We start from the raw sequence: 16,899 nt of genomic DNA on the forward strand, positions 1-16,899 counted from the left end.
TAATAACCTATAAATAATGACAACTCCCAATTTTTTGTCTTTGTTTTAGTGTTAAAAAAAAACATTAAATTATGAAAATACTTACTTTTATAAACCATCCAAAAAAAAAAAAAAAAAAAAAACCTGAAAAAACTGAAATTTTAATTAAAAAACGTAAGAAAATTTAGTGCAATTTTAACAATATTATTCCTCAACTTATCATTTCTACATGTGCATTATGGATCAGATCTACAAAGACACTAAACACTGAAAAACAGGCAGACGAATTGTTAAAATTGTGCTTAATTTTCTTTAGACATTTCAGGTTGTTCATATTTGTTAAAGTTATTCACATTTTAGTGTTACAGGATAGTTTGTAAATGTAAATATTTTCGTAATTTAATGTTATTTTTTGTACTAAAACAAAGAAAAAAATTAAGTTGTTAATTCTAGATTTTTTTTGGCTTAATTCAAGATTTTTTTTACTTAAAGATTTTTTTTTTGCTTAATTCAAGATTTTTTATTTTTTTTTTACTAAATTGAAGATTTATTTATTTATTTATTTTTTGCTTAATTCAAGACTTTTTTTCACTTAATTGAAGATTTTTTTTGGCTTAATTCAAGATTTTTTTGCTAAATTTGAGATTTTTCTTGGCTTAATTGAAGATTTTTTTTTTTTTTTTACTTAATTGAAGATTTTATTTATTTATTTATTTTGCTTAATTCAAGATATTTTCCTTAATTCAAGCTAAATATTTTTGCTTAATTCGATTCAATTCAAGACTGTGGAATTTTTGCACTTGGCTAAAAACATCCCAGGGGCCGAACTGGACCCTTTGGCGGCTGCATTTGGCCCCCGGGCCGCATGTTTGACACCCCTGTTATAGAGGATGACTGTGTTTCCATGTTCACTACGAAGCCTCTGAATGTTCAAATGAGTCATATCTGATGACAAACTACATTTTACACCAATTATTTCAACCTATTCATGGATTTATTGGTTCAGAAGTTATTAAACATTTTAGATCAGTAGATGCTTTGGTTACCAGTGGCTGTTTGGGTCTTTATGGGTTAAAGTCAGATCAGAAACAGAACTTTAACCCTTTCATGCATGAATTATGAGAACCTTAATCAAGATTTTTTTTTCCTAAGTGTTTTTATTCCTCTTTAGGCACGAAAAAAAACAATGTGATTGAATTTTTTTTTTTTTTAAATCAACCTGTTTTTCATGGAGTTACAAAAATGTCCACTCAGCTACACCATGAATTTTATTCTTGAAGCAAAGAAACATGTACACTCAACAAAAATATAAACGCACCACTTTTGTTTTTGCTCCCATTTGTCATGAGCTGAACTCAAAGATCTAAAACTTTTTCTATGTACACAAAAGGCCTATTTCTCTCAAATATTGTTCACAAATTTGTCTAAATCTGTGTTAGTGAGCACTTCTCCTTTATCCTTTGCTGAGATAATCCATCCACTTCACAGGTGTGGCATATCAAGATGCTGATTAGACAGCAGGATTATTGCACAGGTGTGATTTAGGCTGGCCACAATAAAAGGCCACTCTAAAATGTGCAGTTTTACTGTATTGGGTGGTCCGGGGGGGTCAGAAAACCAGTCAGTATTTGATGTGACCACCATTTTCCTGGCACAGTCTTCTTCATGAATTCTCTGAAACAGCTTTGGAGATGGTTTATGGTAGAGAAATGAACATTCAATTCACAGGCAAAAGCTCTGGTGGACATTCCTGAAGTCAGCATGCCAACTGCATATTCCCTCAAAACTTGTGACATCTGTGGTATTGTGCTGTGTGATAAAACTGCACATTTTGGAGTGGCCTTTTATTGTGGCCAGCCTAAGGCACACCTGTGCAAAAATCCTGCTGTCTAATCAGCATCTTGATATGCCACACCTGTGAGGAGGATGGATTATCTCAGCAAAGAAGAAGTGTTCACTAACACAAATTTAGACAGATTTGTGAACAATATTTGAGAGAAATAAACCTTGTGTGTACACAGAAAAAGTTTTAGATCTTTGAGTTCAGCTCATGAAAAATGGGAGCAAAAACAAAAGTGGTGAGTTTATATTTTTGTTGAGTGTATTTAAAACCCAATATCATAAAGTGATATGAAATCAGTGAAATGAAACCATGTTTAATGCAGCTAATCTGATGTTTTCTCACATTTTAACATATTCTAATACTAGTTATTACTCACTTCATGGAGATAATATGCAAAAAATAAATATTAAACAATTGATTTCCACTCAAGAACCAATCAAAAACAGCAAAGTTACAATAATGGCATGAATTGCAGTTTATGAGATGATGCATAAGTGTCCACTGTGTTGGTTGATATGGAACTAAAACAACAAAACCTATGAATATACAAGAGAACAGCTGTAGAGTAACTGTCCACTGTAGTGACCACTATTTATGAAAGGGTTAATTAAATGCCTCAAGGCTTACTCATTTTAATTTGTTTTTTAGTCAGTATTAAAGGTAGTGACTAATGATGCACTTGTCATGTCATGCTCTGTGTATTGACAGGAGTGTAAATGTGGGGTTACTTTTAGGTGAAGGCGGAGTTAATTATTCTGACGTATGGTGACACAGAGCCCACCTCTTCCTGTCGGTGTCAGAAAGGCAACTTCACCATATTTAGCTGGTTCGCCGAAGCCCCGCAGAGTTGATCTGTCAACCAGGCTGAAAATCCGAACACTTATCTGCGGATAGAGCACGGAGTTGACAGCTGGACTGACGCGCACTGATACAAACTACAGGGGCCGGCGTCGTCGGGATATGCCGCGCGGGGAACGGGGCCGTGTCATCGGCTGTTTTTCAACGCGATAAAAGTAGAGCCGTCGTCTGTCAGAATTCCTACTGTCCAACAGCACAGCTAGCCAGCCAGCTAGTTAGCCTCATCACCGCTGCTACCACCGACACTCGTCCGTTCCGTCGATACGAATTTATGTCGTCTCTGTTACTGTTCGGCTTTCGTTAGTAATTTATTCGAAGCCTTTCACCCCGCTGGGATGATATCCTGACAGCACCTCTCGGCCGTTCCAGACACTTTCCAAACCCTGGCTAGCGGGCTAATTTGGCTAGCTAGCAGGCTCCCAGTGCCCCAGCGTCGCGTTGAGCAGCCAGTAGCTTTCGCCGTGGCAGTGAAATCCGATTGGATACGTTGAGTGTGTGTGAAACGGCGGACACCGGGACGCCGAAGACCCCGGCCGGCGACACGACCGTACCAAAGGGCCCCTTTTGACCGTACGCAAGCGAGGAAAAGAAGCGGAGTAGGAGGAGGAGGAGGGGGGCTAGCTGAGAGCAGCTGCACAGCCGAAGGAGACACCGGATTGAACGGAGGAAGAGTCCCAGACGTTTGACAACTGTGATCCGGGAAGTGAACCGGGCTGGGACCTCATGAATGGAAATCGGAACTACAGGTAATTCACTTCTTACCAAGTTACGGAGAGTTTTACTACACTAGCACACTCTTCACTGTACGTATTTGTTTGCTTAGTAAAGTTAACAGCCTTTAATTAAAACGGGCTGTAATTATGAGCAGACATAAACACGCGCAGGTGGGGGCTGCTTTAGGTGTCCTCGGGAAGCCGAACACCGGCGAGTGTTCGGCTTGGGATTGTCTCATTTTTACCCGAACGTGAGTCACAGTTAATAAGGTTTCGTTCTCGCCATGCAACAGCGATTTTTAACTTCCCCGCTGTGCTTAAAAAGTACGGTTTTGTAATTAATGCACAGTCTAAGTAATTCCCCACAGGGGCTGGGGGTGTTAGGTCCGCTTCACCCGTGAGCCGTGAACTCCTCATCAGTATCAACCAGGTGTGTGGGCTTCATCCTCCAGATGCTGAGATTACCCCTGGTATTCCCCAGCATTTGCAGGAACAAGCCCACACCGGTGAATTATTCTGTGGGGTTTAGCCGAAGATCAATGTTGACTGCGTTCCAGCTACTTTAAAGCTTGTAACAGTGACTGAATTATCTTTCAGCGTCCTGCCTTCACCCACTGACCCCAGGTTGACCCCCACATATTTATTTAACAGTGGCCTTCTGCCACTGCAGTTACTATTTAGGTGTTTTTGTGGCTAATACTGATGTCATATATACAACACTGGGACATTATCTCAGCTGTTGTTAAACCTTAAGATTTTTTTTTTCCTTTTTTCCCTTTTTTTTCTTTTATCCTCTTCCTTTGATCCTGTTTGCCCACTGTACTGACCTAGTAATCCAAGCAGAGCATGATGGGGAACACGTAGACCACAGATGTCGAACATACAGGCTGTGGGCCAAAACCGGCCCCCCAAAGGGTCCAGTTCAGCCTGTGGGATGAATTTCTGAAATGCAAAATTTACACTGAGGATACTAGCAATCAGTGGTGTTAAAATCTTCTTAGTTCAGATTCCACATACAGACCAATATGATCTAAAGTGGATCAGACCAGTTAAATACTATCATAATAACCTATAAATAATGACAGCTACAAACTTTTTAGTGTAAAGAGTAAAAGTCCGTAAAAAATGCTTGCATTTACAAACTATCCTTTCACACAAAATGTGATTAACATGAACACATATGAACAACCAGAAATGTTTTATGAGAAGTCAGTGTAATTTTAACAATATTCTGCCTGTTACTAAATGTTTTGTGTATTTGTAGATTCGCTGTGATCTGTAAGTTGCACATGCCTAGATGATAAACTGAGGCATAACATTGTTAAAATGGCACTTGTTTTTCTTAAGAAATTTCAGATTGTTCATGTTGTTCACATTTTTGAGGAAACTTTATGAATGTAAACACTTTCATAATGTAATTTTGCTTTTTTTACACTGTTATTATGTTACTGGTCCAGTCCACTTCTGATCGTATTGGGTTGAATGTGGCCCCTGAACTTAAATGAGTTTGACACCCCTGACTGAGACCATCACCTGCCTCTGTCTTGGCACAAGTGGCAGTTGAACAGTCCAAACCAGCTAGCTTTGTCTGAACTGTAACGGCCGTTTTTCACTAAAGTGGCCATAAATTGGATGGCAGGTGTTGTCTTGATCATCCGGTGATACATGATACAGCTGTTAGTTCTCCATCCATTCCCTCCTTCTCAGGAGGCGATACTGTATCTCTCTGCGGCTGCTGTCTCATTAGCACCTTGGCTCATTTCATTTGGGACACCACCCAACATTTGTAGCCCGAGTTACCAGGAGGTGTTTTTCCAGTAACTATGCACCCCCCCCTATCTCAAACAGACTAAATAGTTGTGTCTATTGGGCCAGGTGTGCAGGTTTGTGACAAAATAGTTGCCATATTTGGCTTAACTCATCTGGGATTTTCACAGGCTGTGTGAAAACGCATTTTGTCACATGATTTTGCCAGATATTGTCGCTTAAGTCTTCCAACTATACTGTTTCATAGCTATTATATTATCTTTGTCTTTTTGTGAGACTCTTGAGTTTTTTCCTATCTCAAAATGAGGTGGATTTTCTGCCTGTTGCTAAATGTTTTGTGTCTTTGTAGATCTACTGTGATCTGTAAGTTGTAATTCATATGTGTAAATGAGAAAGTGAGGCCTAATATTGTTAAAATTGCACTTTTGCACAATGTAACTATTACAGAAATTTTTACTTTTTTTTTACTGGTCAGGCCCACTTTAGATCATATTGGGCTGAATGTGGTCGCTGAACTAAACTGTGTTTGACCCTTCTGTGTTAGATAATAGTATTTTCCATCAAGACTCCCATCACAGTATTGAGCTTGAGATGGCATAAAATGTAACTGAGCTGGGCACCTCCGAGGGTGAGGGGGTACTCGTGTCTTTTTCAACAGACCTACAGAATGGACTCGGTGTAGTTAGACTAATGTGTCTTTACAATACAATATTTAGAGAACTGAATCTGAATACACTTAAAATGTCTTTTCATGATGGACATTACACTGGCCAGCCTTACATTGAACATGCGTTTAGGAGCGTGTTGGATGATATGACTTTCTGAAACATTAATGCACTATTAGCCTTACAGAGGCATGCTCTGTATGGTTTTGTTGGTTGTGTTGGTTCATGCTTGCATATCATTTACCACCACAGGCCCTCCAGCAAGTCCTGTGCCTGGGTGAATGATTAAAAGAGGACCTCCATCAGTCATACAGTGGCCTGAAGACCAGCGTGAGAAAATGCAAATTGGTTGCACAGTCTGCTTAGACACTGACAGTCACTCTTCTCCCCAGTAGCTGTCTGAGCAGCAGCAGCACATGTGGCATGAAAACCATGGCTCTGCAGAGATTAGCACTACAGATATAATGAGTGCATGGCTTTTGAGCCTTAAGCAAGTCAAATCCATTTTGACGTGCTAACACTGTGGTATGGCCACAGACAGCCTGTTACTGCAAAATGATTGCATGTTATTTAATGTCTCTGATGCAAAGCCAGAACTAGTCAGATTTTTCAGGTTAATTTATTACGTGCATCACTGATTATCATGGTCTTACATGGAATCATATATATTTATATAGAATAAGACAAAGTTGGAGACTTTCAGCAGTAAATCAACAGTAGCATCTCTGAATTGAAGTAGAACTAGAACTGTATATAAACATTTCATTGACTCGTGTAATAATGTTATAACAAAGGTTTCCAACCATGTCTAAACTGGGATAAATCAGCTCAATGTCACACTCTGTTAACATATCATTAATTAACTTGATCTGTTACCTGAATAATATGAGTTGATTGTACTTGGATAACTGTCATATAAAAGGCTGTAAACAATTACTGAGTCAGTAAAATGGTCTGAGTTCAGTCAGTGATTGAGAGACATTTTGTGTCAGTAGGTGCATACTGTGTGTTAACATGGATAGTGTTCGCTTTATGTTAGGCGTGAGAGACTTAATGGTTACCAGGTGAGACTTAAAGTTTGTTTTAATGTCCCCCTGTGAACAGCGTGGATTTGAGCTGATGATGGTACAGTTGCTTGGGTGCTGCCGTATTTTCCACACTGTTTCCGTCTCATTTTCTGTTGTTTGTAGCTGTTTTTTAATGCCCTATTCAACTGCTGTGGTTTAATGGAAACCTGAATGTAGAATTAGAATTGCCGACTGTCAAAGTGTCAAATTTTGAATACTTAAATGATGTCTGTGTAGGTTCTCATTTGCCCAGGACATCCTTCTTCTTGGTAGTTCTTCTCGGTTGAACTGGACTGGTTTAGCTCTTGGATGAGAGACGAAACATTTTCCAAAGTGCTAAACCAGTCCAGTTGAACCGAGAAGAACTACCAAGAAAAACACTGAAGTGACTGCACTTCCGTGAGCATTATCAGTGACCGCTTTGTATTAGGCATTGTATTATTTATGTGAAATCTGCCCAATGCAGTCGTTGTTCATGAAGCCTAGAAGGCAAACAGATATGCAGTGTTCATTTTTTCCCAACTTTGCTCAATGCCCTCAATGTAAATGGCCCTTTTTCATAAAATCTATGTGTATTATTAAACTGTCATAGCCTCATACCAAATAAACAGATCACTTAGTTTGTGTGGCATGTATTTGTCAACTACATTTCCATGAATGTAACAGCCCACATTGCAGTCACATTGCACTTTGGATGTGGGCTGATGTTTGCGGTAAGCTGCAAATGAATTGCCTGTATGGGATACATAAAGTTTTCTGAATCTGAATCTGAAGCCCTGACTTCTGTACACGTAACACACAGAATAATGTGAGATGGCGTTTACTGGAAGACAATACAATGGGCCTACCCCCTCCCTCCACCTGACATGCTGTACTTACAAACCAGGTGGGATTTTCATTTTGCTGGGGATGAGTCAGTGTGAAAAGCCCCCATAGTGGAGGTGGGCTTTTACAGTCCATTAATGCAACAGTTAAAGAGGTCCACACTGCCTTTATGCACCATGTGACTCTAAACTGATGTCTTAACTGTCTGATGTCCAGCTCGTTTTTTTTTTTTTTTTTTTTTTTTTTTTGTCCACCAGTCACTTCCCCTCTGCCTTTCTCACACTCCAGTGTTTCCCGCTCTTTTTTCGATTCACAGACAGATACCAACCCACCCCCCCTTTGACTTCCTTGGTTACTGCCCGTGTTTCCCTCTCGGCGCCTCACTGGGAAACCCTGCTTTCATTGTCATTGTTCTAGTAGGTTGGACCTCTCTGAGGACTTCGTACAGATAGTGGGATTGGCTTTTAGTGAGGGCTTACTACTTGATTTGCAGTCCTTCCCCATAATACTCAGCTCATTCAGGCAGCCCATTGGCAGGAGACAACCCCTGTGTGCAACTTCATCCACCCATAAGCCTAACCATTGACATATTGTTGTCGGTTTCTATGGAGAACTCAGATTGCCGTTGCTCTTTGGGCTCATTGTGTCAGAGAAAGATTTACCATTGGCTTCATTTAACCACATAAAATGAAACTACTTCCTGTTAACATCCTCTTTAAGATGTCCAATGTCTCTGTAGTTTTACCAGTGTGTGAAATTATTTGGTTTAATATTTGCAAAGTATTGGCAATATACCAGACACCAGATTCCACAGCCTCCTGTTAGAATTCTGTCTCTGTGGAATGATTGGTGGCATTAGATAAGCCTTGAGATTTTTGTAGGATGTTTTTGGTGTTTTGCCAGACTGTACTACTGGAAAACCTGTTACCCAGTTTACCAGTAATCATCTTCAGTTTGTCTTTGGGTAAAAAAAAAAGCAACAAAAAAGCTAACCAGGTCCAGCTACATTTTAAACCTTCACAGATGTTTCTTTCCTAAATACATGCAGTAAATACCAACCAGGGCATTATTGAAATATGTGGCTGAAAAACATTTTTAGACCCGTTTTTTTTTTTTTTTTTTGTGTTTTGTTTCTCGTGCTCGCTCAAAGTCTCCATTATGCGTGGGGTGTAGTAGACGTAGACATCTCCGCTGGATGACACATGTTATTGTCAGAGTGCGGGGCTGCACGTCGGCCGGGTTGAAAGAGGGAAAAGTCGGGGGCTTGTGTGTATGTGTGTGGTGTGCGAGGAGGGGGAGCGAGGGAGTGAGGCTGGAGGTTGTGATGTGTCACAGAGCAGCCAGACCACGCTGCTTTCCCTCCTCCTCTGCCTGCTTCTGCTTTTCCCTTTCCTGAGGTCTGTTTTTGGGGGAGCTGCAAGGGGATCGTTTTAAGGGGGGGGGGGGTTAAGGACAGGAAGAGGAGGACTTGGATGTGAACGCCTGTGTTTTTTAGTTCAGGGGCTCACTGGAGGATAGACAGCAGTCAGTCTGTTTATCATCGGCAGGAAGAACGATAGCGCAGTCTTGAAATGACAATCATAACTCGAGTTCAGTAGCAAAAGGACCCTCTCACACTGAAGAACAACTGCCTTTTTTTTTTTTTTTTTTTTTTTTAACCACATAACATGAATATTTACTGTTGAAGCTGACTTGGTCTTGAATAGCATGCTTTGGTGACATTTGTAATTTCACTCACACAGTTCTTTTTTCTTCAGTGAAGGTTTTGGGCTGTATCTGGTCAAAGGGAGGGCATGTGGTGTCAGAATAAATACACCACTTACCAATGGCATTGTGTCATCCTCAGTTGTAGCTAGAGACCCAAGTTGCATGTTTCTGTGCAGCTTCCGTCTGTATCTCTATGGTAACTGTCAAATAAAAGGAAAAATCTCGCACAATCTAGCACTTGGGTAAAAAAAAAAAAAGACATTGTTTCCAGATGATGAAAGACAAACATTCAGATTGAAAAGTCTATTTCTTACACATACATTCTGAATTATTTACCTGACAAATGAAAAAGGCTTAGCGATGTTTCCTTTCGTGATTCTTTGACACTTCAGGCTAAACATCAATTTTCTGCACTGTTTTGCATGATTCTTGCACAGATGATTGAATTTGTTGTTCTAAGGATCTTTTTTCAGCAGTATTTGCAAATTAAGGTTTTGTGACTTTTCATACCCAAACCACATCCATTTGACCAAAGTAGCTCCACTTTTAGTTAGAGCTGCTTGTTTGGTCTTCTTGGCTAATCGGAGTCCTTTGCCACTTCAGAATTATTTGATTTTGTGTCATAAACTGACGTTCACAATGGTATCCCAGTTATGAGACCTATCCCACTTTTGATCATATTCAGAATATGGCATTTACATGGAGCACAGAGAACTTTGGATCCTCATATCTATCTGCGCAGGTGACTGTAATGTTTACAACATAATATTTTAATTTAATCTGACATTGCTGTAGCTGCTTCCTACATTTAAAGTTATTGTACAGGGTGTCCCTAAAGTCTAGAGGCATGAAATTGTGGTTTGTTGTGGTTTGTGGAAAGTTTATGTGTTGGGGCCATTGTTCTTCGATGAACATGTAACTGGTGAGTAGAGGTGTAACGGTACAGAAAGATTTTGGTTTGATACATTTTCGTTACGGGGGTCTTCAGTTCTGCGTTTTTGGTGCAGTGAAGGAGACCAATTTCATAAAAAACAACCTTTAAATTTAACCAATCTTCATGAAACAATGTCAGCACACCGCTCTTGTTTTGTTGATTTGTCTCTCTCAATTGACATAATTGACAGGGAATCTGAAATGTTCCCAAATCAGAGACTTTAGGGAAGACTGAGGGTCTTCCAACTCTGGCTTTGTACCTGTGATGCTGCTCTGAGCTGCCATACTGGTTCACATTCAGCATGTGTATGGTGCGTGTACCTTTTAGACGTTCATCTAGGATATCAAATATTGCACATGGGTTCTGATTGCGGCCACCCTGATCATATTGTGTGCATTACGCTTCAAGGTTCATGTGGAAACTTAAGGTGAGTGTTTGCGTTCTTCACATAGACTAAATCTATGTGTTTGGTACACCTCCGTATTATATTGAAGGCCCTGAACTGAAATGGTTTGATACAAACGAGTGCACCGTTACACCACTACCGGTGAGACTTATCTCGCCATGTTGAGAGAGTTAATGCCCTAACTTGAAAGGTGAGATGAAGGACTTTCTGAGTGGTTCCAACAAGATGGCAGTCCTGCCCATTTCGCCATTGGTGGTAAGAGATTGGCTGAATGACAATTTCACTAACAAGATTGGAAGACGTGGTCATGTGGAGTAGTTTCCTCGTTCACCAGACCTTAACCCCCTTGGCTTCTTTTTCTGGGTATGCTGAAGGAGGAGGTGTACTCGATGAAAATCACAGATGGGATACACTTGATTGAACGCATAAAAAGAGTGAATGTACTAAAATCGATGGCAATGTGGAGTTGCTGCATCGAGTTCACGTGAATCATGCAAAGCACATCAACCTTTGCATCAAAAATGATGGAAATCGTAATGATGGAAATTGAAGATGCTATTAGTTAATATTCCAATTGAATAAAATGTTGTTGAAAATTAAAATTTGAAAATATGCATTTTTGCCTAAGTGTCCAGACTTTAGGGACATTCTGTACATGCTGAAAACAAGGCCACATTGGTCTATAGCAGTATGAGCTATATTAAATTTAGGCCTTATGTTGTTGGTTTGTCCTGCCATCATTGTCCTGATGGCAGAGGATCGTCATTATGGAGTTCAGTGACTGGTTTTAATGTTAATCCACTTCAAAAATTTTCTGTAGTGTTTACCACTTCAGACCTGACTTCTGCCTATGTTCAATGTTGTTAAAGCCTAGGTGGTCATGATGGACTTGAGACATTGAACTTTCCAATGCTTTTTCAATCTAATCTGTCAGGTGTATTTGGTAAAAAAAAAAAAAAATTGAATTCCTCTGACACTGCAGAAGTTAGGCCCTTTTTATTGAGCTGTCTGTTTTTTTTCTCTTATAATTTCCTGCATGTGCAGTAATCCTCAACTGCCAGAAATCATTTAAGTTGCATAAAACTATACCTTCGGTTACTATCAGAGCACTCCAAATAGAGCATCCCAGTTCCTCAAATTCAGGACAAGGTCTTATTCAGGCCTCTGAAATTACAATATCATACTGACATATGCAAACACAAAAAACCCAGAACAACCACTCTACTATACTCTACTATACTATACTATACTATACTATACTATACTATACTATACTATATTCGCATCCGTACTGTGAAAGAATGTAAAGTATCATCCAAATGATGAAAAATATTGCTGGGAGGCTGATTGATTATGGGATCCAGCACTGAGAATTTTCATAGTTTCTGGTATCACTATATGTTTTGTCCAATAAAGTGACTAAATTAAAAATGCACCACTTTGACCCTGATGCAGCCTCCCTTCTGGGCCTCAGTCTGTTGCTGCCGAACTGGGACTACTAATTAAGACTTTCTGTAGAGAATTGTAAGTTTTACTAATTTTATCTATTTAGCTTTTATTCAGTAAAACTTTGTACAACTATTTTGTTCATTTATATTTTCAGTAAACTTTTTAAGTACCTTTAAGCACTACCCTGCATTCATTATTTTTAAATAAACTGAAGAATTCCCTTTTTGAGCTTAAAGGTTTGTGTTATTCTAAATGCAGATGGCAAAATTTTCATTTTTACTATAAATATGTTTTGTTCCCAAATATCTGTTATCAGCCTCCTTGATTACCGATCATCTGTATCAGTGTTAGTCCTGGAGAAACCATACCGCTCACCTCCTAAGGATTAAAGCAGGGTTGTCAAACATGTGGCCCGTGGGCCAAAGTTGGCTTGTCAGAGGGTCCAATTCGGCTCATGGGATAAATTTGTGAAATGCAAAAATTACACAGAACTTTGCACTGTTATAGTGCTAAAAAGTAAAATTACAGTATGAAAATGTTTGCAACTACAAACTACAGCTTAAAAAATGTGAATAACATGAATATCCATGAACAACCTGAAATGCTTTAATTAAATGTAAATGATAATATTGTTTAAATTGTGCTTATTTTGACAAGAAATTTCATGTTTTTCATAGTTGTTCCTGTTACTCACATTTTTTAAAGGATAGTTTGTAAATATAAATATTTGCATGATGTACTTTTACTTTATTCACTGTTACTGGTCCGGCCCACTTCAGATCATATTGGTCTGTATTTGGCCCCTGAACTAAGATGAGTTTGACCCCCTGCATTAAAGCATAGTATGAAAAGATTGCCATTCTACCTTTAGGAGGAGATGAATGAAGATGAGAAAATTTGACATGAGAGTTGTATTAGAATGTAGCTGTTTTAGATTTAATTAATTTATTAGGCAGCATGTAAGCTCTCTGAGTGACAGAGCAGCCAGCCTGCCTAAGTCAACATAAAAAGTAAACAACCTGTGGCCCCTGTCCACTGTTTCACTGAGCCTGGACCAGCTAAGACTGTAAGGACACAAGGCTCCATTTAACCTGCCTGAGTAGAATCTGCTGGTCTGTTACACAGACCTAGAACTGTGTGTGTGTGTGTGTGTGTGTGTGTGTGTGTGTGTGTGTGTGTGTGTGTGTGTGTGTGTGTGTGTGTGTGTGTGTGTGTGTGTGTGTGTGTGTGTGTCCGTGTCCATCCATCACCTATCTGCATCAGTAAGTCTGTTATGTCTCTCATAATGACTCCAAACTGACTTCCAGCTACAGTGGAGTCTAAAGCCCATTTTCATTTGGCAAGCTTGGCCCCTGCTGACTGAAATATTCCTCTGTTGTCCTCTGTGTACTTTCTATAACCAGTGCCTCAGGTTTTTCCTTTCAAACATTTTTAGCTCACTGGCCGATCGGCCATGTGCTATTGTTGATGTCGTCTTCATTAGCAATTTTTTCAAACATCATCTCTCACGAAACTATGGATTCATTTTAAATTTTATATGTAGCTTCCTTGGGACAATATCTACAGTTTGTTGACAGTTTTGAGAAATTTTGATTTTTGAAATTTGGACAAATTTTAATATTAAGAATTTGCTGTTACTTATAATGGGCCATATTTTGATGGCTTATTACATGAGAATGCCTTGAGATATCAGTATAGTTATTATTGAGCACTGATAGGAATTTATATATGGACTTTGATTTAATTAGTTGAGTTCTCTTCCAGTGAAAGTACCACCCATTTCCATTGGGAGATTGATCTCATACATCAAGACCACTAATGATGTCCCAATCTGTATTTTTTGCTTCCAATTCAATTTTTTTTTTTTTTTTTTTTTAGGATTAGTTTTGCTAGGGATGCACCGATACCACTTTTTTCCAGACCGAGTACAAGTACTTACATTTGAGTACTTGCCGATACCGAGTGCCGATACAAGTACTTAACAATCCCATTCCAGTTCTTAGTTCCTTTTGTAAATGTGCTTTATTGTCGTTGTCATTAGTCTGACTGGAAAAAAGTGCCGCTACTGACATTTAATGTGTTGGAATGAGCGTTTCTCAATTAATCCACCAGGGGGTGCTGCTCTTAATTAACCATACTGGACAAATACCACGAAGAAGAGTAAAGTTTTTTGAGAAGAAGAAAGTCAGTAATAACAAACATGAAGACGACAGAGGCAACAGTAATGTGATATTGCAGCGTTTTCACAGGTAAGGTTTAAAAGCTTAGCTTCAGCAGGAAGAGAAAAGATAAATGAGTGATAAGTTTCGTTTTCACTTCTGCTGGTGGGGGTCCACACTGCTCCGTACTCTTGCTGGTATTCTCATTCTGAGTATCCATCCACCAGCACCTGGTAAACGGATGGAATGTACGCAGAGGACGGACAGAACGCTGCGTCCGTATCTGTCTGTGTCTTTAACGTTACTGCAGTCAGTGTTACTTTTATCACCGTCATTATTTTGAAAAATCTCCACACTCTTCACACTCCCCACACATTATTCCTCCTCCTCGTACCTGCTGCACTGAACTGGGAATATCAAACGGCCGTAAGTGGTATCGGTGCATTTGTATCGGATATCTTTTACAAGTACGAGTACGAGTACACACACTGAGTATCGGAGCCGATGCCAATACTCGTATCGGTGCATCCCTAAGTTTTGCCCATACCAATCTGATACTGATCCGATACCGACTTTTTACAATGAAATTTTGATTTAAATTCGAAGTCATTATTTATAGGTTATTATGCTATTATTTTACTTGAGATCCCAATTGGGCTGAATGTGGATCCTGAACTAAAACAAATATGACACCTTTGACTCATAATAACTTTAGTATAATTTTTGCACTTTCTAAATTCATACTGTGGGCCAAATTAGAACCTTTGAGAGGCCGGTTTTAGTGGCTGTAACGTGTCTTATATGGGGGTGTGTTCCATGCTGTGTGTTAGTGAGGGTTGGGTCAGGTTTGAGTAGGTCAAAAGAATGTCAGTTTATTTGCGGTGTGGGTCGGGTCAGGTCAAATAATTTCATAAAAGCCCTGCAGATTGAAAAAAAATCCGACTTGCGCATCACTACCGGACCTTGAAGTGAAACTTTTAGATTCTTTACTAATTCCTCTAACCCTCCCACTGTTGTGTAGCTAATTTTCCTTTTCTCTACCTTTGGACACTTTAATTTGAGGGGGCAGGACCCCCCCAGAAAGGAGCCTGGATTGGTCCGATCTCATGACTAAATCCAATCCGATCTTCTAAAACATGCCAGATCGGCATCCGATACTGGTCTTTAGATCGGATTGGGACATCCCTATGTTGAACATGAACTGTGAACTGGAACACACTGAACAACAAGTATTTGAGTTTTGGTCCAGTAGTTTTTGTTTTGGGGCTCTTTTGAAGACCACAGGATTTTAACATAGCAGCAGAACCTGACAGATTTGCTAATTCTTAGTAGAACATGCTGGTGAGATGCAGGGACATTGGTCCTATTGTTGCATGATGTTGGGACCATCCGGACCCTTGTCAGTCAGTCTGTTCGTTTGCAGCTGGTCTGCTGGTGTTTCTGTGGTCGACGGTGGCAGAAGCTCCTACCGGTGCCAGATGCAGCACACTGGAGATGATCAGGAGAACAGGAGGGAAGAGTGTGACTGCTAGTGACATGCCTCAATCTTTCCCTCCCAGTCATCAGTGTTTCTCTGTGTGTCTTAACATGTGTGTTTGTATGCGTGTGTGTGTGTGTGTTTCTAGGTTCTGCCCTCTGTGACTGACGCCATTGTGCCTGGCCACTGAGCAGTCGGCCTGTTCCCACAGCTCAGGCCTCTCTGGATTAGACACACAACAGCTGTATTGTGTGTGTATGTGTATTTGTGTGTGGGCCCGTATGTGTGCGGACATGTGCACTCGTTAGCGGCACGGCCGTCTGTGTACTGGGGAGTGGGGTGTGTGTGGCTGTGGGGTTGGCAGCGACTGGATGTCAGCCTGGCTTCTCACTATCCAGTTATCCTGGCCTACAGCCCACTGTGTACAGTGTAACTGTGTTGTGTTGCAAAGCAGTAGAGTGGAACGGGTTCACATTGCTGAGATGTTTGTGCAAAATGTTCATGTGCTAAGAAAGGCGCCGGTGTTTCATATAACATAGTGTAGGGCTGCTGCCTGCGTAGCGAGCTCATCTCTGCCTACAATTAAACCCATTTTACTGCATACCTGAGAACAATACATGTTCGAGAAGGTGGATGAGCCTTTTAATATTGTGCAGGGACATGGAACAAATGGAACTTTGAAGGCTGACACTAAAATTTAATGAACTGTCAAGAGTTGTACATGGAGACAAAAACATGACAGAGAAAGCATCTCTAACCTTGAGTATTCTGCACATTGAAAGTTTTAAAATCGTGCCTGCAGCTCTTCTCCCAACCATTTTATTTGACCACAGTGAAAGAAAATCTATAAAAATGAAACGTATAATATAAACATAGATGTAGCAATTAATGAAAGACCTAAGGAACATTCATAAACTACTGGGCTCATGCAAGGCAGGCTCTTGGATTTTGAAAGAAAATTTTGGACCAGACAGTCTTATTGATTCACTTTTACATGTTTAAAATTTACAGATAGAGTGCACATTATTTCTGTTTGTTGAATTTTCTATG

The 16,899-nt window shown here is 39.8% G+C and overlaps 1 protein-coding gene across 2 annotated transcripts in view; it reads left to right on the top strand.

Moving 5' to 3' along the window:
• Window positions 1-2,616: 2,616 nt before the first annotated feature.
• ago3a (argonaute RISC catalytic component 3a) overlaps window positions 2,617-16,899 on the top strand; it is a 62,660-nt gene continuing 48,377 nt past the window's right edge. For both annotated transcript variants that reach the window (XM_030157197.1, XM_030157198.1), the window contains exon 1: window positions 2,617-3,426. In XM_030157197.1, coding sequence (XP_030013057.1) covers window positions 3,408-3,426 — 19 coding nt within the window. In that variant the 5' untranslated portion in view covers window positions 2,617-3,407. The remainder of the gene's footprint in view (window positions 3,427-16,899) is intronic.

The sequence above is a fragment of the Sphaeramia orbicularis genome, chromosome 16 (assembly GCF_902148855.1).
Source record: "Sphaeramia orbicularis chromosome 16, fSphaOr1.1, whole genome shotgun sequence".
NCBI classification, from domain to species: domain Eukaryota; kingdom Metazoa; phylum Chordata; class Actinopteri; order Kurtiformes; family Apogonidae; genus Sphaeramia; species Sphaeramia orbicularis.